This window comes from Lontra canadensis, unplaced genomic scaffold, assembly GCF_010015895.1.
Source record: "Lontra canadensis isolate GAN:19392208 unplaced genomic scaffold, GSC_riverotter_1.0 scaffold86, whole genome shotgun sequence".
NCBI lineage: Eukaryota > Metazoa > Chordata > Mammalia > Carnivora > Mustelidae > Lontra > Lontra canadensis.
Window position 1 is genome coordinate 5,479,625 of NW_022631080.1, and position 24,564 is coordinate 5,504,188.

General features: G+C 36.1%; 1 protein-coding gene across 1 annotated transcript in view; it reads left to right on the forward strand.

Moving 5' to 3' along the window:
* CFAP47 (cilia and flagella associated protein 47) overlaps window positions 1-24,564 on the forward strand; it is a 509,602-nt gene that overhangs the window by 303,553 nt on the left and 181,485 nt on the right. Inside the window, exons 46-49 of the mRNA XM_032883134.1 lie at window positions 16,030-16,226; window positions 17,151-17,294; window positions 17,899-18,072; window positions 23,058-23,169. Of these exons, the coding sequence (XP_032739025.1) occupies window positions 16,030-16,226; window positions 17,151-17,294; window positions 17,899-18,072; window positions 23,058-23,169 (627 nt within the window). The remainder of the gene's footprint in view (window positions 1-16,029; window positions 16,227-17,150; window positions 17,295-17,898; window positions 18,073-23,057; window positions 23,170-24,564) is intronic.

Below are 24,564 nucleotides of genomic sequence, written 5' to 3' on the forward strand. Positions count from 1 at the left end.
GCATTTATAGTTACAAAATTCCATATAGGCATTTGCAACTATGAATTACTTCTTGAGCTTAATCCTACAAGTTTCTGTATGTTTTATCTTTATTTTCATTAATCATAAAGTATTTTCTGATTTCCCCAGGTTTTTCTTGACCCACTGATTATTTAAGAGTATATTAACAGTAACAATAGTTGTTTAGGGAGGGAGGTTGAAATGTCATGAAACATCCAATATATAAATTAGGAAAATGGAAAGTTTCTCTGTTCAAAATCAGAGAAGATGCTTTAGAACTCAGTCTGCTTGTCCTCTGCTGACCTGTTATTATAACCCCAGCAATGGCTCATGAAGCACATTTTCATAAGGCTGGGGTTCTGATTTGAAAGCTACTGATGTAGCCCAACTTCCACATTTTGTAGGTGACGAAACAAACACAGGGAAGGTGAGCAGGTTAACTAGAATCAAGTAGATAGTGACATAATTGCATAATTTACTCTAGAACGTATTATCTTTACCCTCTTTGAACAGAGATGCTAGATTATGGGATACTTTATTCAACAAATATGTATTGAGGGCTTACTGTGTATAAGTAAGCAATGTTAAGGTACCCAAGATGGAGAAAATCCTTGTCTTTTAGAATTTGATGTGGAAAATTGTCCCTAGTGTTTGCCATCCTTGGGACATATTCTGAGTGACATTTTCATTATTGGTAGTTGCTTTTCTGTGGCTTATTCTTTCATTCTATCTAACGACTAAGAGTATTACTTCTTTGGATAACTAGCTAGTGAGATGTGCTGACAGTGGTTGTGGCATGGAGAAATATGACTAGCCATATGGGAACTTAACCCAAACTTTGTCTTCACTGTTTCAATAAAAAAGGTCCAGCATCTGGTTTTCAGTTTCAAACGGTCTACAAATTGTTGGTGACTAGATTGACATATTAGATATGTATAATTTTTAGTTCTGTTTATAACTTTCAGCCATTTCTATTTTATATCAGTTGTTTTTATCCATATAATACCTGACTGAAAATAATGACTTGTTCTTATCTCCCTGGTTGATCAATTTTTATTCTTATATTTGAAGATTCTGGTAATAATAGTCATTCTTTTTTTCTTATGAAAGTGCAATTCTATTTGTAAATTCATTTTGTATTTTCATACATAGGGGTTCAGAAGTTATTTTAACTAAAGTATATTAAATTGAATGCACAGAACTTTAGTAAAATTCAGAAGTCAGGAAAGTAGTTAGGTAAGTATACTTACATACTTTAGGAAATCACTATTTTCTTTGTTGCTGCTTTATCATTGTGTGTGTGTGTGTGTGTGTGTGTGTGTGTGTGAAGAGAAGAAAGTTCATTTTTTAAAACTAAAAGTCAGAGGAAAAATAATGTCTGAAATAGAATTTTGTTCTTAAGTTTATGGGCAATTATAGTAATATTTGAATGCAATGAATGCATTCATTTGTGCATTCATTGCACCAGTGACACATTCCATTGTAATATCACACATACGTGTAATAAAAGATAATGAAGTATTTAAAGTCAGCTTTTCAGTATTAGGTCTATGATTATTTACCATTCCTATGTTTCACTATGTTTCTTTATTTTAACATTAAACATAGAATCTTAGAGAATTTTCATTTTGTCCTTTATGCTTAAAATATTTTGATCTTTGTCTTCTGTGTTTTAATAAGTGTCATGACAGCTGGTGTGATCACAGCTCTTGTGGAAGGAAAAATAATAATCTTGTCCTTTCTCAGAGAGGTGCCTTTTAACCATCTCTGGCATGTGGAGTGCTATCCCAGGTGCACCTAACTGACTTCATGTAGAAGCATAGTTGTGATCTATCATTAGGAAAAGGGTGTCTGGTGATAGAGTGAAAGAGGAAAGGATGTAGCTTCAGTGGTCAGCAGGGGAGTGGGCACTTAAGAGATAAACCTATTAACACTTTATATATAAATTTCAAGGTCTGACCATTGATATTTCTATTTTCTTGATTGTCCTGCTTTCTGAAATACTTTTTATCCTAATGTGGGTCACTGATGCGCATCACCTTTGGGGAATGTGTTCATGGGAAGTAACTCAATCTTTTGAGCCTCTTCCCTAATCACACTCCTGGGTACAGGGGTCAGTCCTGTTGATCAGGTGTTTTCCTCAATTCATATCACTGCTCATAGATTCCTCAGCCAAGTCAGAAAAGGGGGTCATGTGCTCTCGTATTCTGGCCTCAGCCCAGGCCACCCTTAGGATGGGTAAATGACTGAGCTGCTGCGAATGTTCACTCCTATCTCTTTCCGTTTCAGGGTATCTCTTCTTCAGTTTTTTTTCGTTGCCTGACCTGCGGCAGGTTATAACTTAGTGTCTCCCTTTTATATAAACTGCCCTATAGAAATGTCATTTTTTAAAATTTTCTTTTTAGCCAACAACCTTGGTTTTTCTCAGAAAAAGAAATTTTATATTTACCGGTTGAATGACTAATGGAAGTATACCTAACGCATGGTGTTATATTATTTTCATGTGTATGACATAGTGATTGGACGAGTCTATGTATTATGCCGCATGTTTATGTTCACCAGAAGTGTGGTTCCCATCTGTCACTGTACAATGCTGTTACGGTGTCACTGACTATATTCCTTATGCTCTGCCTTTCATCTCTATGACTTATTCATTCCCTAACTGGAAGCCTGTATTTCCCAGTCCCCTCCACCCAGTTTGCCCATCCCCCCATTCTCTCCTCTCTGGCAACCATCAGTCTGTTCTGTGTATTTGAGGTTCTTTTTCTAGGTTTTTTGGTTTATTTGTTCTTTTTTTGTTCTTGTTTTTTAGATTCTACATGTAAAAGATCATATAATATTTGCCTTTCTCTGACTTAGGAAAGAGAGATCTTAGACTTGCAGTTGACGTTGTGATTTTTGAGGTGGAAACTATACAGTAATATGTAGATCTTTATCAGAATATTTGAACTGTAATTGTGTGATTCAAATAAATCTTAATATGGACAGAAAGCATTGGAAATCCTTACTGGGAAAGTTAGGAAAGATTTTTTGTGGAGAAAAAAATTTTAAAAATAAAGAATTTCTGTGAAGAATTGATAGCTTGGATTGATTTTTCTGGGCATAGTATATATTTTCTCATATAAATATTTTATATGTTAAATAAAATAAATAAAATAAATAAAGTATATGCTTTATCATATAAAAATGATTTTAAGGAATAAAAAAATAATTCAATTAATAATCTATATCTATGTCCCTATCTAAGCTGTGTTGAATTTCATTTAATTATTTGTCCCAAAAGTTAATTGTTTAATTGTAATATTTGTACCTCTACCATTCTTCATATTTTTTTAAATTTTTAAAATCTATTTTTGTTAGAAACTTAATTATATTTTATTGAAGATTTAAAGGAGTTTCACTCATTCACTTGGATTTGTTTTAAGGGGATTCAAATGATGAGGAAATCATAATAAGTTCTTGTCCTCAAGAAGCTTATAGACTAATAGAAATGACAGCAGTTGGGCACATGATAACGCTGATACACAATTCTAACTGATAAGTGCTTGTCTCCTTAGCTCTCTGGTCATTGGAGTGTTTATTCACCTGGTTACAAAAATTGTTTCAGGGCTTCAGTTGTCCACAGTTAATTCAGGGACTGTCAGCCTTTAGACTTTTGCTGGAATTTTGGGAAAGGGATTTTTCCCCCAGGTCTGCTAAGCTGGTAGGATATAAGTCTGGGGTAAGTGGGTAGAGTCTCCAAGAATGAGGTCAGCATAGAGAAAGAAGGATGACATGTTATGACTCCAGGTGTATCTCTGGATTCTGTCATTGTAAAGGTGGTCATTCCTTCTGTACATGCCAGTTAGTGGGGCCGCAGATTACCTCTGTGGTTCCTGCTAGTTTTAGTTAGGTTTCTGACACAAATGGAAGAGATTTGTGAATTGTAGTATCCGAAGCCTGTGCTCCCCCAGCTTCGCTGTTTGTTGCCAACCCTGGTTATACATCAGTGACACCTGGATGCCTTTTACAAAATACAGTTTCCAGGCCCAAATCTAGACTTAGTGAATCACTCCCAGGTTGGAAGAGGTCTAGGAACCTATATGTTAAGTTTCTGGGGTGCCTGGGTGGCTCAGTTGGTTAAGTGCCTGACTCTTGATTTCAGCTCTTGTCTTGTTCTCAGGGTTGTGAATTCAAGCCTCGTATTGGGCTCCACAGTGGGCATGGAGCCTACTTTATTTATTTCGTTATTTCTTTATTTATTTTAACATCTTAATTTTATTTTTTTCATGTTCCGAGATTCATTGTTTGTGCACCACACCCGGTGCTCCATGGAGCCTACTTAAAAAAAAAAAATATTGGAAGTGGGGCGCCTGGGTGGTACAGTCATTTGAGCATCAGACTCTTGGTTTCAGCTCAGTTTGTGATCCCAGGGTTGTGAGACTGAGCCCTGCTTCAGGCTCTTTGCTCAGCATGGAGTCTGCCTAAGACTCTCTCTCCCTCAGCCCTTCCCCTCCTCTCTCTAAAATAAATAAATAAATAAATATATTTTTAAAAAGTTTCCTTCCAAATCACTGTCATAGTTAATCCACATGTTAGAGTTAGGGATCCATTGCTGTGCGGTGTAATGCCATCACTTTACATCTCCATTTTACACATGAAGAAAATCAGGCCCAGAAAATCAAAATCCCTTCAGGAGGCCATGTAAGATGTCACATCAAGTCTGTATTTTTTGGTTAGTGATTATCTTAGTTTGAGTCCCCTAAACAGTGAAGAGACTGGTGCGAATTAAGTACTGATGCTTTACGTGGGAGGTGCAAACTCAGGGCAATGAGAGTGAGAGCAAAGAGAACCAAGAAAGGGAAGAAGGGGAAGCAAAACAATGAATGATGCTCGAGCTGCTATCTCAGTGCTGACTGTTTACCTCCATGAATAGATGCAACAGGTTGCTCAACAGGTATCACTTTGAAAAACTATGTGAAGGGGAGACTGGGTGGCTCAGTTGGCTAGGTGTCTGCCTTCGGCTCGGATCACGGTCCCAGGGTCGTGGGATCGAGCCCCATGTTAGCTGCCAGCTCAGTGGGGAGTCTGCTTCTCCCTCTCCTCCTTGCTTGTAATTTCTCCCTATCTCTCGCTCTCTAATAAATAAACAATATCTTAAAAAAAAAGAAATAAAGAAAAACTATGTGAAAAATATCTGTGAGTAATCACTGTGAAAGAGGAAGGGAAATAATTTTGTCTTCATGGGTACCTCCTGTCTCTTACACCTATTGGCCAGATTTTACTCCGTGGGAGTTAATGGCCCTCGGCTTTGAGGTGGCCTTCCCTGGCCCTACAGAATGCCCTACCATGGCAAGAGGAGCCAGAAATTCTGAGCTTGGGACTGATCTACTTGTCCACCAAGCAGTGGCCAAGGGGTTGGCTCCATTAATTCAGAAGGAAGTTGCAGGTCATCCTCAGGCAGAGGAACACGGAGGCAGGCCAAGTAGTGAGGTTGCTGGAGGTTGCAGAACCAAGGGAATCTCAGGAAGCAGGTGAAATGGATCCCATACTGCAATGTTGTCTTACTGTTAATATTTTAAGGAATTCTCGTTCTACTGTCAGCAGCTTTCCTAGACGATTCAGTTTCTTTCCCTTTCCCCTACCGTCTCTGCTCACGTACTTCATCCCAGGTCCTGAGACCTGGGATCTCGGCTCCCACCTGTGCTGTCCATCGGTCTCCCCTGTCATACCTGCCCTCTCTTGAGTACTACTATAGTATGAATCTGGCAACCCTGGCTCCCTCTTTCTGTGCTCTCATCCTTGTGGTGCATCTTCCTCTAGCCTTCGTGTTTTAGTACCCTGGTGTAAGTTTCTACTCTATTTCTTAAAATCCAAACTAGTTGTTTGCAGACTCCCTCCCTAGGTACTGGTACGCTCACTCGTCCTGCAATCCACTCCTGTCCTAAACAGCCCAAATTCTCTTAAACAAGAATCTTGCCTCTGAACTCAGGATCCTGGGTCTTTCTTGACTATAGAACAGGTCTCTGACATCAATCAGACCTAGTTTTTCTTATCTCTGGTCCACATACTTGATTATAACGCCACTTCTGTTTTTGAAAATCCCAGTCACAAATGTTTGACTAATCCTCCTTTCTCATCTCGCTTCCCTTCCCATACCTATCCTCCCAGAGTCAGAGTTTCCAGCCTGTTCAGTTGTTAATCTCTGTCTTGTCCTAACGTCTGGGGGTTCTGCCAGCCCCAGGTTCTTTCTTCCTCCCACCTTACATTCATGAAACAAGATTGTGGCTTATATTATCAAAGAAAACATACTTTAAATCAAATAATTTGCTATAACCAAGTCTACATGATTATAATATCCAAGACGGAGTATATAGTATTATCCTTATAGTTTTATTGTAGATACTTTCAGTTCTATTAGTGTCTCCCAGTTTGCCTTTTATTGTTTTATGTCTATGGACATAGAGCCTGCAAGCAAAAACAAATGTGAGCTTTAAACAGCATCTTAATCTTTCCATTAGATCTTCAATAGTGAACATATGCTATGCAATAATACATTTAGGAAGACATTTAATCAAAAATTGCATAAGCCTTTTCCCCTAGTTTAAATCCTAGAGAATGTGTTGTTTATTGGCTTGCTAACAGCTTAAATTAATTTGCACTCTTAGTAAATCAATCTATAAGAACTTAAAAATCAACTCTATTTAAAACGGATTTTATTCTTAACACATGACAATTAGAGGAAGTTTATGGTATTCGAAATTGAAAAATGCAAAAGACAGTTAATTTACCATCAGTAATCCCTTGCTTCTTTCCTCTTGGAGGGGTTAATTAGAAATTTTATTTCAGCTCTTTTATTTTGGACATTTTATCTTAAAAATTTATATAGAAAGAAAGACGACTTCTTAGTTAAAATATTGGCAAGCAGCAACTCTTGACTCCTAGTTAAAATATTGGCAAGCTCTCTTCTAATTTTCCATTAAATGATCCATGAATACATAGAGAAATTCAAAAATTCAGTAGCATTGGAAAGGAAAGATAACAGCCACCCATTACAGAAGTCCTATGAGAAATTCCCAGTAATTACTGAGCTGATGTGGCCTGATTGAAAAACACATTTAATAGCCTCCACAGCTCATGCGTAATTAAAAGAAAATTTAGGTATAAAAAGGAAACAGTCTAGTCCCATAATCTGTCTTTTCCTCAGAAATTTATTATCTGTACCTACCAGAAAACTAGGAAGCTGCCTCCTCCTTGCACCCCTTCTGGCACATAGTAGGTGTTTTAAACCTTTTTTTTTTTTCTAATGAGTAAGTGAATCTATGTAAAATATTTTCCAAGAGGACCCTCTAGTAAGACTTCTTTTGCTGCATTCCTCTTGGAAATCCAAACCCTCTGGAGTTAAAATGACTCCCGCTGCTGGGGAAAATGTGGAGGAACATCATTCTATCAAGGCTGTGCAGAATCTAGCATGTAGATCTGGGGGTGGTAGCAGAGATGGGAAGAGTCCAGGTGATTTGTGGTTCTTGTTACTGGTGACAGTAGAGTTTATCCATTAATGGGAAAATAACACAATTTCCTAAAATGTCAGTTTTCCCTAGATTATTTGAAAACTGCCAATGGGTATAAGACCCTATCCTCCCTACATCTAATAGATGGATGCTTCTCTGCTACAGGAAATTGGCCCATGGGGATGCGTTGAGTTACCTCCACAGGCTGATCTAAGAAATCATGGCAAAGTGAACCCTTTACAAGTGACCACCTAGGAAAGAGACCCCTCTCCTTTTTATAGGAGCAAGCAAGAAAAGAAAAGGCAGAAATGACTTCTTTTAATGCTAGAAGATAAGAGAGTGACACCTGAATTCACACTTTAATGGGTTATAATGAAACCATAGAGGGGTAAAGGAGAAATTCTGAAAAGCAACAAGACAAAAAGGTATGATTTTCAAAGGAACAAAAATTATAGCAAAGGTAGAATTCCCAACAGTAAGAATAGAAGCCAGAAGACAGTGGAATTACAGTGCTAAAGCAAATTAACTGTCAGCCTAGAATTTTAAATCTCAGTAAACTATCACTCAAGAGTAAGGATGAAATAAAAATATTTTCAATCCAACAATGAGGTTGAGACAATTTAAAACTCACAGATATTTGCTAAAAGAACAAATGGAGGACCTACTTAGGAATGAAGGAAATTTAATTCAGAAAAAAGAATTAGGATCCAGTAACAGTGGTTATTAAAATCATCAATAAGTGTGTGTAAATCTCAGTGAAGATTGACTATGGAAATAATAATGAATAATTCAGTGTTCTAAAAGCAAAGTGAACTCCATTACTAGATAATAACTATATCGGGGGATGGGTATTACCATTAGACATGTAAGGTTCTTGTATTGGGGGTAGAAGTTTGAACTATTTTAATATATTTTTTATAAAGTCTAAATGTTGAAAACTTGGGACAACCAAAAAATATAGAGATTTGATATATAATTTCTTTTTTTTAAAAGATTTATTTATTTATTTGAGGGGGGGAGACAGGGAGAGAGAGTCATTTTTTTAAGCAGACTCGGCACTGAACAGAGTCTAACCAATGTCTCGATCCCACAACCCTAAGAGACCCTAAGATCATGACTTGAGCCTAAACTGAGTCAGACACCCAAGTGACTGCACCACCCAGGCACCCCATTTTTTTTAAGTAGGCTTCATATCCAGCATGGAGCCCAACACTGGGCTTGACCTCACGTCTCTGAGGTTAAGACCTGAGAGGGAAAGTCAGACACAACCAACAGAGCCACCTGGGCACCCCAGCATAATTTCTGAACCAGCAGTGACATAAAAGGAAATAAAGAAAACTTTGATGAGTCCAATAGAATGCAAGAATAGAGAAGAGCTGAAGGAAGGGTGTAGTACAGAAACGTACTATATGAGATGTTCCACACAAATATATCATTAATCATGATAAATAGAAACAGACAAAACTGTGAAAGTTGATATTTTCAGAATAGAAAGTGAAGTACAGCTTTATATTGTTGGCAAAATTACTTGGTAAGATATCCAGAAATGTACCTACCTAGTAATGTATATACTAATCAAGAATTAGCTGGCATAAATATATTAGAATAAGTAGACTTTAAAGCAAATAAATACATTAATTTAAAAAAAATCATCCAGTGTGGGTGCCTGGGTGGCTCAGTGGTTAAGCATCTGCCTTTGGCTCAGGTCATGATCCCAAGGTCCTGGGATTGAGCCCCATATTGGACTCCCTGTATCAGGCTCCCTGCTGGGCAGGAGGACTGATTCTTCCACTCCCACTCCCCCTGCCTGTGTTCCCTCTCGCAGTGTTTGTCTCTGTCAAATAAATAAAATCTTTTTAAAAAAATCATCCAATGTAGAGAAAAATTCCAAACTTATTTCTACCTAACCACATAATCTCAAAATGGGTAAGGAAATATTTGACAAATATGGAAGAAGAAATGAACAAACCCTCAGAGTGGGAGATTTTATTATACTTCTTTAAATAATTGAAAGATCAAGCTGATGGGACTTTAGTAACGGCCTACTAGACTTGACCAACACAATTAATGAGATTAGGCTTCCGTCTGCCAGTTAAGCCTACCGTAGCTCTGCTGCAAATAATTGTCAATTTTTGCCATTTAGTTATTACTTCACTTTGATCTTTCTCTCTGGAATTCTTCCTCTGCTTTAGGGCACCTGTGAGGATGTTCAAGTATTGACTTTCAGCAAAATCTGACTGGGAGTTGCATACCAGTCTTTCCTGGTTACAGATACTTTAAAAACTTCATGGGGAAATAAGTCCAGTGCTCTCAGCCATTCAGAATTGGTTAGGAAAATAAAGGTCACATGCCATTGTCTTAGCATCCCCCCAAACTTTTTTTTTCCTTCTTTGATTCCTGCTTTCCTCTCTTCTTTATAATTATCCTCCTTCGTTCTTCCTTTCTTCCCTTTTCCCTTTTTCTCTTTTTATCCCTCTGTTTTCGCTCTTAAATGTTATATTTATTTGAGATCTTCCTGGTGATAGAAAAGCAAAAGTAGTTGAGTCTCTTTTGAAGTGATAAAGTCCATTTTAACCAATATTTCAAAAAGTGAATTTGTTCATAAATATATAGGTCTTTATCATTTTAAATTGCTGTTACTTTATTGGATAGTATAATAAATTTAACAATTTAAGCACAAGCCATTTCAGAAAACATTTTTTCCTGAGTGAATGTTACTAAACTACACTTCTACTAAAGAAAATATTTGGGGCACCTAAGTGGCTCAGTAGGTTAAATGTCTGCCTTTGGCTCAGGTCCTGATCTCAAGGTCCTGGGCTCTCTACTGAGCAGGGAGTCTACTTCTCCCTCCCCCTCTGCCTCTTGCTCCCTGCTCATGCTCTGTCTCTGTCTCTCTTTCAAATAAAGAAATAAAATCTATAAAAAAAAGAAAACATTTTACAAAATAAATCGAACAGATCTAAAATTTGTAATTGCTGAATCCTTTTCTTGTTTATATGAAGTCTACAGCATACTTTCGATATTTTGGTATTTTGGCATTTTTGGTATTTTTAAAAATTTTATTAATTGACTAATTATTTATTTATTTATTTATTTTTAATTGACATATAATGTATTATTAGCCCCAGGGGTACAGGTCTGTGAATCCGTTTTTGGTATTAAATGAAGAAGGTCAGTAATGAGTAATCATTAGCACACAGTGAATCTATCACTGACTTTATCAGAGTATTTGTGAAGGCAGATGCTCGTGTGACAATAAAAACACAATAAAGTAACTAAAATGGGTAAAATTCCAGCTAGTATGTGATTTGATCTTTTTATTTGTAGGATAGAAAAAAAAATGTATGCTGAAACTTTCTGGTAGTAGATGGAAGTGGGATTAGCAAATAGGTCAAAAATTTCTCTGAAAATGTAATTACTCATGCATTAATTTATAACAAATAAATATTTATTATAAATTAATTTTTATAAATTAGTTTGTATCGTAAATATAGTAATTCTCTAGGTACTTCATTTTCTGAGTTAAGATATGCTTGCTAATAATATACCTAAATAATTAAGTATAGAAGATAATAACCATTTTACTGTATTACTCAGTCTCTTCCAAATTTCTGCTGTACTTTCATCTAATCATGAAATAGTAAGGCAGAAAGAAACCTAATAGAGGTGAGTGAATCAAATTACATTCTGTAGAGCCCTGACATTCTTTTAAAGTGCTTTTGTTTGTCTATAGGGGGGCTGTGGAAATGAATGGAACCTTCTAGCTTCTCATCTTAACTTCAACCAGATCAACTCTAGGTTACTTTGCTTTATATTTATATATTGAGATTCTGTCGTAGGTATTTTTCAGACACAGTAACCCCCCAAGCCAAAAAATATAAAATGTTTAAAAGCCACTGATTAAATCTTATTCCTTAATTTAACCAGATTAAGAATTTATGTGCTAAAAAAAAAAAGACTCTTTAAATTGTTTGCCCAAGATCAATATAGGAAAGAGAGCTAAAACTAGAAAATGGGATTTTTAACTCTCTCACCTTATCAGTTTTATACATGTCTCTTTGCAGTTAAGGCATGGTAGAATGTTTCAGTAAAGCTTAAATGGATCACGTCTGCCTGTACACATGTATTATGTAGTCTCCCCTTCCTTGTTGACCCTGGTCTTGGCCTGTGGCTTGCTTTGGCCAGTGGTTTACTAAGGGTGAAAGTAACAGATATATGATAACCATTTATACATTAGGGCCTTCTTTTGCAGCTAGTAATTTTTACGTACTGTATGTAACATATTTGGTTCATCTCATAGATTAGAGAGCTCTTGGCCAGAATTCCTAGTTGAGGTCCCAAATCATGAGTGAGCCCAGCTAATACCACATTAAGTAGGTAAGCTTTCCCAAATGAGGTCAGACCCCAGAACCATGAGCAAATAGATGGTTGTTTCTTTAAACCACTAAGTTTTGAGGTAGTTTCTTTCTGCAGTAATAGCTGACCAAAAGAACAGTATTGACTTATTCTGCCAACCATGACCTTTCTAGGATCTGAGCGCAGTATATTTTTATGGGTTATTTCAAAAACTATAGATCACACTGACTTCTTCTAGTAGCTAATGTTAACATAAAATTATGTATTCTTTCACTAGAGAGAGTCTGTCTTTATTTCCTTTATTTCCTTCAGTACCTGTAATCTGGTAAATTTAGATATGTTTGGTTATCTTTAATCATAGAACCCTGGGAACTGCCACAGTTACCAGGATCATCTGTCAAGGCACCAGGTGAGCTCCATCTAAGTAGAGTAGGGGATGAAAAGGATGGGTCCAGATTGTTCAGAACACGTGATACCATGTCAAAAGTATAGATGCAAGCCCATATATCATATAGCTAAATTTTTTAAGTAGTAAATCAAACTAACAAATTTTTAAATAGACTATATTCTGTTATTCCACATTGACAAATATAAACCAACCTGTGAGACCACGTTGGAATTTAGAATTTTTGGCCACCTTAGAGTTTTGCACAAGAATATGATAGCACAGAATAGCTGGGCTCTGGCCAGGTGCCCACTCCTTCCAGGTTCTCTCCCTTCCTTCACCTTCAACAGCGTGTACCATAAGGGGTCTCGTGTACAAATTTGTGGATGCCTCAGCCCACATAATTAATTTTGGTCTACATCTTCCCCTTGATAGCTGCACCTTAGGCTTCAGTTCCAGGAGTGTTCTGATGAGAGGACTGTCAAAGTGAAGAGTCCTGTGCAAGCCCTGAAAATTGGTTCCAACAGTTTGGATTGTGAATTATGGCATCACATGAACTGGAAACTTGGATGGGGCTGGTTCCCTATAGGCTTGTCCCAATGAGCCCATGTACTCCTTGCATGGGCAGAGAGACAATGACAGAGGAGACACAAAGGCCCTAGAAAGCATGAGGCCCTGGACAGGAAGCTCTCTTTCCTGGGCCTAAGGGTGTGTATTTGGTTGGGGGATCCCCAGCAGCAAACCCTGAAACCGGGTCTTGAGAGCAAGTAGTTTGAGAGGTGATCGCAGGAAACATCAGTAGGAGTGTGAGGGAGTGAGAGACAGCAAGGAAAAGCCAATTCAGGTTTTCAGTGTGTTTTTAGCACTTGCCACTGTTAATAATTTAGGCTCAGTTGCACTGGGGATCTCTAGGAGTTCATGTAGAATTCACCTTAGAGTTATTCCTACCAATGGTCGAAGACCCTGGCTTATTTTTCTACCAATTTCATACATTATTTGTTGAGGACTGCAAATGCAGGCAATGGACTATCACTTCTGGCCTGATCCATAAGAGGGCTGAGTACCTTCCTATGCCAGGAGAAAGCCCTCAGAGAGAAAGGCAGTTTTCTATAAAGCCATTTGCCTGCAGGAAGAATTTAAATTCCCAGGGGATCTAGCAGGGTATGGATGGCATCTGCTCTGGTACAGAATTGGAAAGGACTTTGAGAAAACATGTCCCTAAAAGAGAATGATAGTTTGATGGCATAATGTGGCCAGTAAAATTCCCAAATTTAAAAAAATCAAAATCATTTCTACTTCTGCTGTTTTACATCTAAGGGAATATGGATCCTGGCCAATGAGTGCCTTAATCCAGAAGCATGGATTATCCTACTTATGTTTCTGGCATGAATCAATTACATTACTTCAGATGTTTAAGAAAATAAACAAATATTGTTTTATTAATATATCTTCAGAAATAAAGCTGTCATTTTTCTGAATTCCACTGTTATGATGGATTCCTTTTGGGACTGGTAAAGGAGAGAGGCTGACACCGGGCATTCCTTGGGGTCTTTACTCAGGAACATTTCATGAGTTGGAAAATGTACACTTAAGAATGTCCTTGGCTTTCACTTTCAGACTCAGTATCATTAGGAAGTGGTTATTTTTAGGGAAAGGGAAATAGTGTATAACATAAAGCTTCCAATAGAAGTTTTATACTGGGACTGTACATTCCAATTATTGTTTACTATTAAATGGCTAGTTATTCTTTATCTTTGATGAGAATAGTAATTACTGTTGAGTTGCTTAAGTTTCCTGTTCTAAGCAGTTTAACTTTATTTAAATTACTTAATCTAAATATTTTCATTTCAGTCTGTTTGTGAAAGAGAACAATGAGGTTTCTTTATTTCTGTTAATAAACGAACAATTTTGATCAAATGATTATCTGACCTGGTTTGTTTTAATGATGTTGCCACAACTCAAATAATTCTCTCAGAATGAAAAGAGTCAATGAAAATCTGTACTTGAATAGGATAGAATAAAAATAACAACATTCTGACAGCCTTTATTTTCTCTTTAGACCAGCTGATAATCTTGAACTTTTTAGACCAGATAAATCTATTGATGTAATAGATTTCAAATGTGATGCACTGTCAGTGTTTTTTAATATACAATATATAATACTAACATTATATATAGTATAAAATATATGACATATAACAATATACAATATGCAACATTCTATATAATGTATAGATATATATATCTATATATCTATATATATAATATATGACACCTAACAGGTAACACAAATACAAATCCTCAATTTGATTTTTAAATGATTTAAGGCAATTAATATTCTTGCAGATGTGACTGGTTTTCTTGACATACACTTGCGTATTTGAAAACATGTTTGCCATTTTTAACATTTGAGGTGCTAAATGAGAGTGAATTAAAATTATAGCTAATTAATGTTATAATACTTGCCTGGTCCATTGGTTGATAGGCTTGTTTTCTTGGTTTCAGAGAACTTCCTCATATAGAATTAGGCTTTGAACATTTTCTTGCCATTTGTATTTTATCTATTACTTAAATACTTTGCCATTATCAATGAAATTTGCTTGAGACTTGAGACTCTTATACTACATCCAATTTTAGCGTTGAGAGATTTTTATGATGGTTTTCTCATTTCATGGACAATAAGAAAATGGTGACCTTCAGAGAAAAAAATTAGAGTTGCTTAGAAGGAAAAGGCCAACATAGATAGTCTGCCTACTGTAAGAATTGATATTCGCTGTTGACTTAAGGTAAATGGTATAACAAGGTGATATGAGAAATATTAATTGGACATACCTCTAACTGCTTCCTTTGGTTATTAACTATGGAAAAATTATTTCCATCTGTTGCTCAAGCTGCAAATTATTTTGATTACCAGAGGACAGAGTACCTCTAAGTCATAGAAATGGAGCAAACAATAATGCTTACCAAATATTCCATATATCTGTCTCATTCTCAGCCCCCATTCAGTTAGATAGAGCCATGTGGTTGGTTCTGGCCAATTAAATGTACACTCAGCACTTGGACATTACAGGTGTTAGGAGCACCTACCCCTTGCATAGTCAAAAATCCCTATTTACCTCTTGACTCCCCCAGAACTTAACTACTAATAGCCTACTGTTGACCAGAAGCCTTATCAATAGCATTAACAGTTGACTAACACATAGCTTGTATGCTGTATTCTTAGAATGTTTTGTATACTGTTTTGTATACTGTTTTGTACACTGTATTTTTACAATAAAGTAAGCTAGAGGAAAGAAAATATTAAGAAAATCCTAAGGAAGAGATAATGCATTTCTAGTACTATACTATGTTTATTGAAAAAAAGTCCATGTATAAGTGGACCTGTGTGGTTCAAATCTGTATTGTTCAAGAGTCATCTGTAACGTATATTACTTTTATGTTGAGCACTGAAAAGCCCTTGAGCAAGCTTCTAGCCACTTTTCTTCCCTTGACCTGTCAAGAGAGGAAGAGAGGTGTCCCTAATGGTACACCTGTAAGATAGTGGTATCATTCACAACATGGGTCCCTGAGTGACTTTGTGGAGTAGACCTTCCTACAACATACGCACAAGATATATTATGTCATTGATAAATAAACTTGATGGTTATGCCCTGGTGATTTACGGGTAATGTGTTACTTCAGGATAAGCTAATCTCTTCTAGATTATAAAATATAATTAAACATTGCTTTACTCCAAAATGAATTTAGGATTTATGCCACCAAAAATGACTAAGCTATTTAAAATTTTCTTTTTAATAGTTGCAGATGGATCTGTTCTAGTTCCTTTACGATTTGTTCCTCTCAGTCCTGGACGCTATCCTTGTAGAATTTTGCTGATATCACGGTATGATGTGCGTGTCTATTGCATTGAAGGTGTGGTAAATGAAGAACGTCCAGAGGCCAGGTTTGAATTTGAAACACCAGCATTTGAAGCCCTTACCCAGCATATTCCAGTCGTAAGTGGTACTTAGACTTAATTAGTTTTTTGGTACTTTTCTCCATTCCCATTGCTACTGTCTCAATTAAAGTCCTCCAAACCTCTCATCTTGAACTATTAGAATTTCTAATTCTAGAAATTATCTGCTGCCATTTTTTCTCCACATTGAGGACAGAGCTTATTCTTCAATATAAATGTTACCATGTTATGTACCTCACTAATCACTTCTGTTGGATCCTCTTTCCTTCAAAAAGTAACTCCAACTTCTTTAAGTTATCATCGCATTCCCACTCAAAAGGGAATTCCTTTCCCTTTTGATCTCTCCCTTATGATCTTTCCAATCTCTGCTTCAAATTCAGTTGTGATCTTCACAATTAAGGTGGGTTCATGGGCTCTAAGAACAATGGCTGGCTGTAGCTTGGCTCTCAAAGTGACACTACAGCATAGAAAAAGGTAATATATTTGTAAGGAATGTTGAATATTCTAGACTAGAAATTGTTTTTTTTTTCTTTAATTATTAAAGATGTAAGAAAAGTCTGCTCAAAGCACAAACATTTGTTCTGATGAGATGTATAAGCTTTGCTATCTGAGCAATTTACCAGATAGATTGCCCATAATTAGGAGTAGAATGTGTAATTCTAAGACCATTTTATAATTTTCACAGTAATTAATAAGTCAAACAAATATTTCTTTAAATATTAAATTACCCATGGGCCAACCAGTCAGGCAGTGCTCCAGTATGACAATGAAAGCATACATAGTCACCCTTATGCTAAATATTCACATTGTTGATGGTTGTTCTTAACAACTATGACTTTCAAAGCCTGAAATGTAATTTAAAATACAATATATAATTTTATTAAAAGTACCAAGAATTAATACGTAACTCAGATTTATCAACATCACCCTTCTGATATTTTTCTACATTTTTTTCATGCTTTAGAGTAATAAGACAAAGAATGAATGGAAATGTCAAGTTACTATAGAAGGAGATTGGTTTTTTGGACCTTCTATTTTATATGTTGGACCAGGAGAAACTGTGCAGTATCCCCTTACATTCAAACCTATTTTGGAATGTGAGATTATGGTATGAACTCATTGATTTTTTTCCTAGTATTAATTTGTCAATGAACTGTTATATGATATTAACCTTTGTAATTTATTATAAACCTTTTTGGAAAAAAGTTACATACTATATGCTTTTGATTATTAGTATTCACTCTGCTTGAAACTTTAATAAATCTTTTAATTTGAGGGATAAAGTTTCTGAAATTCACAATGCCATTGGCTGCCACTACTTACATCTGGACTATTTTTACATAACACGCTTAACAAAGTAAAATCATTGTTCCTTTATTTTTATTCATTAAGGTAGTTGATACTTCAGAGAATATTTTCTTAAGACATATTTCGTTGACAAGGACATAAAAAGGCATATACTTGCTATGTATGAGAATGCCAATATAAACTCTGTCATTTAGAGAAAGTAAAGAGAAATACAGAGCTTTTCACAGGAAATTAATCTTTATCCATTCAGTAGAAGTATTTATACATAAACCAGAAAAGTCAGTGCCTGACACCTCCTTGAAAGCTCATTTCATTAATCAGATTCAAAGTTAATAGGATAGCAGAGATTGTTTGAGATCCAACTGTGACTCCTATAGAGCTGAAATTTGGCTGATTTGTCACAGGGCAGACTTACTCTACAAAATGAAGTAGATGGTATGGAGTATGTCTTTGACATAAAAGGGATTGGGAAAAAACCCCTGGCCTTGGAACATATCACTATAGACTGTCAAGTAGGGAAGACGACAAATAAACCCATAATGGTGCCCAATTATACGAAGACCATTCAAACATTTAAGGTAAGATTTTTTTTTTTTAAGGATGAAAGTGTTTTAAGAAGGAGTATATTGAATTATATGAAATTTTAAAAACATTTAATTTTACTTAACTAGGTGAAGTACCACATAAGGAAATGTTTAGAATTCTACTTTTTGTTAGGCCAACAGCTATCAAATTTCATTTCAATTATAAAGTTGAAATAGCACCAAACAGGTTTTCTATCTAAGTATTAGTATGTGATCATAAAGCACATTAAAATTTGCTTATTTGAATTATGTATTTTTACCCAAATAAATTAATATGATAATAAAAGATATTTTCAAAAGTATTTTCAAGAGCTCTTAAAAAATTTTTTTAAAGATTTATTTATTTGACAGACAGAGATCACAAGTAGGCAGAGAGGCAGACAGAGAAAGAGGGAGAAGCAGGCTCCCTGCTCCCTGCTGAGCAGAGAGCCCCATGTGGGACTTGATCCCAGGACATTGAGATCATGACCTGAGCCAAAGGCAGAGGCTTTAACCCACTGAGCCACCCAGGTGCCCCGAGCTCTCAAAATTTTAATGTGAAATCTGTAGACATAAAATTTCTAAAGTGTATCCTATCATTTATCAGTGTAAATAATAGTGGGAATGTGAAGAGGTGCATAATTATTTAAATCTTTGTTTCTTACGAAGTTTTTTTTTTAAAGATTTTATTTATTTGACAGACAGAGATCACAAGTAGGCAGAGAGAGAGGAGGAAGCAGGCTCCCCGCTGAGCAGAGAGTCCGATGCGGGGCTCGATCCCAGGACCCTGGGATCATGACCTGAGCCGAAGGCAGGGGCTTTAACCCACTGAGCCACCCAGGCACCCCTGTTTCTTATTAAGTTTTACACCTGGCTTTCCTCACTTGATTTAAGCCAATCCTAAAATACATTTTTCCACTCCCCTCTCCCACATTTATCTACAAATTGTTGTGTACCTAATAGAATCCTTGAAAGAAGCTTCACATATCTATTCATCATAGGTCCCTGAGTTTCAGAGGGTACTGAAGAAGTTTGGAAATTCTCTAGGTTTACCCTCTGGGTTTTGTTTTGTGGTTTGTTTTTGTTTTTGTTTTATAATCCTAAAAAAAAAATATGTGCTTTGGTTTTCTTCTCTCCTTACTGGATGGGAAATGTAGTGAATATGAAGAACAAAAATCTCATTTTGTCATTCCCCTGTTGAAACTTGGCAGTTTCATTTCTTACCTTCAGCATCAAATCCATATTCCCTGAATTGACTTTTGCTGTCCTTTAAAAGCTCATCTGCTCAGTTTCATCTGTTCCTACTCTTGGCTCCAGGAGCACTCAGCCCTTAGTAAATGGTATTTCCTTTTGCTCCTATCTGGAAATGTCTACCCCACTCCCTATCTTCCATTTCTCTGTGTTTGTCTTACTCCTTTTAATTCTTTAGGGCATGTCTTAGGTGCCACTTTTCCCAGAATGATAATAAAAATTTTTTTAAATAGCTTTTAAAATTCATGGATTATAAAATTAGAGATTAGGTATCTTTCATGTGCTTTCACCATCAGACATACTATATCATATTACTATTACCTTTTTATTATTTTCTACCAGATTATAAACTGAGAAAAGGGGCATGTCTCTCTTATCCACGTTTTTTTTTTTTTAAGATTTTATTTATTTATTTATTTATTCATTTGACAGACAGAGATCACAAGTAGGCAGAGAGGCAGGCAGAGAGAGAGAGAGGGAGAAGCAGGCTCCCAGCTGAGCAGAGAGCCCAATGCAGGGCTTGATCCTAGGACCCTGGGACCATGACCTGAGCCGAGGGCAGAGGCTTTAACCCACTGAGCCACTCAGGCGCCCCTCTTATCCACATTTTTATACCCAGTGTAGATTATAGTGTCAAGTACCTAATAGTTTTTCAAGGGAGATTTTCCATATTTTTATATTTAAAGAGCTTCAACAATTATAAAAGAACTGAAGAGTATTTAAGATTTAAGAAATATTTGTTCCTAGAAATATTATCCATAGGTACAGTATCTCCTTTCTTAATTTGAAATTTACCATTGTTTTTAATCAACACAGAATAATGAGCAATACGAATTTGCCCTTTCATTTAATTTAATTTAATACAAATTTTAATACATAATACAAGATGATTATTTGCATTTCAATAGAAATTCTATTGAGGAACAACTGAGGTAGCACCAAGGAGAAGGTCTGGGCTGAGAATCTTTGCTTTATACTTTCAGCTTTCAGCATACTCTTGCTTTAGTACCACTGAAATGTTTCTGATTCTCCATCTTCATTCCTCCGTCTGTGAAATGAAGTTTACCTCAGTGCATTCAAGACTGATTCACATTCTTTTCCCCTGCTCTTTTACTCTCAGTGTCTTCATCTTTGTGGGGTTATTTCCCTTAATGTATATTCTCAAATTTTTCCATTACCAGAGAAAACTTGTCTGTATACTACTTCTTCTTCAACTATTATCATCTTTATTGTCCACAATTGCTAAACTTTTTGAAAAAATGATGGTTGCATGATCACTTCTTCATTTATGGTGGGCGATTTCAAGCTTTTCTACTGTGCTATGAAATTGCTGCCACAACGATTACCTTTGACTTTGGGTCAAGAAAAATCACTTATTTTGCCTAAATCTGCCTCAAAACTCCTGCAGTGTTTGACTGTGTCGATCTGCCTTCTTAAAACTCCTCACCTTTTATTTTATATCATTGTGTATTTCTCATTTCCTTGCCATTTCTTGAATATTACTTATCTGGTTCTTTTATCCCTCTAACCTCCTGATGTCTTTTCAAGTTTCCATTTTCCAAAGTATTCCTATGTCTTTACAACATCTCACCTGGACATTTCTTCACTTCAAACTGTCATCAGGTTACAAGTGCCACACCTGCACTGGTACTCGAGAGGTATGTGTTAAGTCAGTCCCTCATTCTCGACTGTTTGCTGTTCACCTGCATTTTGACAATCTGCTAACAACTCAAACTCAATATATTCTTCTCATATGTTTTCTTTCTTCTTTTTTTCATTGCTGTACTCATCCTTTTTTTTTAAAGTAAGAGAGAAAGGGTGTGAGCCGGAGGTGGGGGGTAGGGGAAGAGAGAGAATCTTAATTAGGCTCCACACCCAGTGTGGAGACTAAATGGGGCTCCATCTCATGATGCCAAGGTCATGACCTGAGCCGAAACCAAGAACCCAACGCTCACATTGAACCACCCAGGCACTGCAGCTACTAGACATTTTTATACCTTTTTAAAAAGGCTTTTAAGTTATAGTTCATCTTACTGCTATAAGAATAGTTTTCTATAGAAGGTTGGGACTTCCTCAGTATGAAAGAGAAAATAAAAAATCAGAGAACATAATTCAGATACAGGTAAAATGCTGTGGCATTTTACCCAAGTGGTTAAGTAGTAGAAAATAGTTAAGCAATAAGGAAAACAGCAGATACAGAACTTCCAAAATGGTAGAGCAAGGAGTTGTTGTGTACATCTGTTCCTCCTCAAGAGCAATAAAACACTGGCAAAAATTGTCAAAAACGAAAATTTTCTGACCTTGAAATTAAACAAAAGCTTAAAATAATCTGAATGGTATTTACTCAAGAAAACTTGGGGGGCTGAAAAAAAAACTTGGGGGACCAAAATTAAAGTCCTTTTCTAACCAGGCATCTGGTTAGAAGACCAGGCATCTGGACAGAGCCACCAGGCTCCCTGAAACATACAGAATTTAAATAAACAGCTCCTGGGTGCCCAGGTGGCTCAGTCAGTTAAGCATCTGCCTTAGGCTCAGGTCATGATCCCAGATTCCTGGGATCAAGTCCAGCATCGGGCTCCCTGCTCCACAGGAAGTCTGCTTCTCCTTCTGCGCCTCCTCCCACTTGTTCTCTCAATCTCTCTCTCTCTCAAATAAATAAATATAATCTTTAAAAATAGATAAATAAATAGACAGTTCCCCAGGGAGGGTATGCACATGAGCAGTAAGCACATGAAAAGATAGTCAACCTATTAGCCATTAGAAAAATGCAAATCAAAATCACAATGAGATACTACTTCAAACTTATTAAGAAAGCTATAATCAAAATGACAGTAAAAACTGTGAGAGAAGATGTAGAGAAATAGGAGCCATTATGCTTTTTTGGTAGAAAAGAAAATGGTGCAGTCACTTTGACAAACAGTTTGGGAAGCAGTAACTTCTAAAGGTTAAATATTGAATTATCATTTGCTTCAGCAATTCAACTCCTAGATACATCTATGTCCATGAGAAATGAGCATCTATGTCCACTTCAAAGCTCGTAGATGTTTTCATAGAAGCATTGGTCATAATAGACAAAAGTGGAAGCAACAGGAATTTCCACATTTGTGGATACATGAAATATGGCATATCATACAGTTTAGTATCATTTGTCAATGAAATGATAGTGATATATACCACAATACAGATAAACCTTGAAAACATTATGCTAAGTGAAAAAAGCTAGTCACAAATGACCACATGTTACATGATTTCTATGAATTGTTCAGAAGAGGCAAATCTGTAGATACAAAGTAGATTAGTGTTTGCCTAGGCTGTGGGGATTAGTGAGATATAGCATTCAGTGATCTGAAAGTTGGATTTAACCAGAGTTATGGTCAAATGCTACTTAAATATTCTTTATTTGCTGTATTGATATAAAATTAATTGAAATGGTTCATCTTTTGTACATCAAGTTGTTATGCATGGCCTATAAAAGATACTCAAGTTGTCTAAGCATCAGTATTCTTGCTACAAGGAGCAACAGAAAATAAGCATCTTTCTTTTTGTAAGAGTCATTTTCTTTGTTCTATTTTTTCAGAGATCTCCTCAGATTTTTCTTTTACTGTAGTGTTTTCTGGTTTGCTTTTCATTTAAAGATGAATAGTTTTAATGGAAGTGTTTAAGTTTTCAGTTTTTTCTATGCTTTAGCTTGTTACATGAATTTCATATAAATATTGACATTGTGTAATTCTTTGAAATCTCTTTTCTAGGTAACTTCAGATCTTCCAATAGTGTGGGGAAATCCAAAAATCACCATAGACCCTGATAATGCGGTTCCATATATTCTACATGTGTCCCCTTGGAAACGTGGTATATTCAAAGGTAACAAAACCATTAGTAAAATATTATTAACCACCACACTAGGACAGATACAGGATGAGAAGAAATTTTAAAAATATCGTTTACATTTCCCTTTTCTAATAAATGACCCAGAGGGAAATTCGGTTTTCTACTTCAGTCATTAGCTTTCTGAATAATTGGAGCTTTGGAACATACCTTTTATATCTTGAGCTATACTCTTTTGGCCATTTATTTGAATGTATGTGGTGGACAAATTTCTAGAAGTAGAGATATTTAGTTAAGGGTATTTACATTTAAAATTTTGATAAATACTTATAAATACTTATACCAATTTGTGTGCCAGGCAGCGTCTTATGAGAATGTTTGTTTATGAGAATAGGTATTATAAAACAAGCATAGGCACTGAATTAATACATGAAAAAATAGGCTAAAGTCTTTGGTGTGTGAATTTTCCTTCCTTTGTCTCTAAGCATTCATTTATACAAATTGCCCTGATGGTTCCTGGACAGAATTGCTTGCCTGGGAACAGTGCTGAGGGCTATTCTATAAACTTTTGAAGGGAGGGTGCTTGAGAAGGTCGAAGAGTCATAGGGAAGATCTGAGGAACTGATTCATTGAAGAAGTAAGCTGTCCTCTTTGAGAGAGAATTAAATGCCCTGTGATGGTTGGATCCTGCTGAGAAAATCATCATATATAGGTAAATGGATATAATTTAGAAGTATAGTAAGTACACACCTAGTAGCAATCTTGTGCTCCGTGGAAGAATTAGTGTCTCAACCCTGTTTGCCTCAACAAAAAATGTTTTAGGCAAGGGTCTATACTTAGCATAGAAGGGTCTATACCTAGCATGCCAATGCTATTAATAAGTAGACGGGAAACTTTAGAATGCAAACAGAGTGATCCATTCAATACTACTAGAACAAAATGTGCTGTAAAGCAAGAGCCAACTTGCCCAACCCCACTGTCTGCTTCTAGTGAACTTGACCTCACATATCACTAGGGTCATAGTTATCAGTATCTTCCAAAATCCTCCCACCACTTTTCAGACATTTATTTGGCTTTGCAAAGCCAATTAATAATTCTCCATGTGATGGGTTTTTAAGCTATAGTGAACCTATTCCTAGTATTTCAATAAAGTAGCATATTTTGTTATTTTATGTAATTCAGAAGAATTGATTTTAAGAAATCTAAAGTTCACTTCTCATTTTAATAGTCAAATGACAGCCCTACTAGTGGATTTCCCTTAGTTTTGGAATGTTAGCTAGTCTTTTGTAAAGGGCAGTGAATCATTCAGATTTGCCATTATTTTTGATAAACACATTAAATCTCAGTTTCCTGTTCTACAAAAGGGAGAGAGTTCTGCTATGTATGAGAAAGAACATTTGAGGAACCTCAAACTGCATGACACTATTGTAT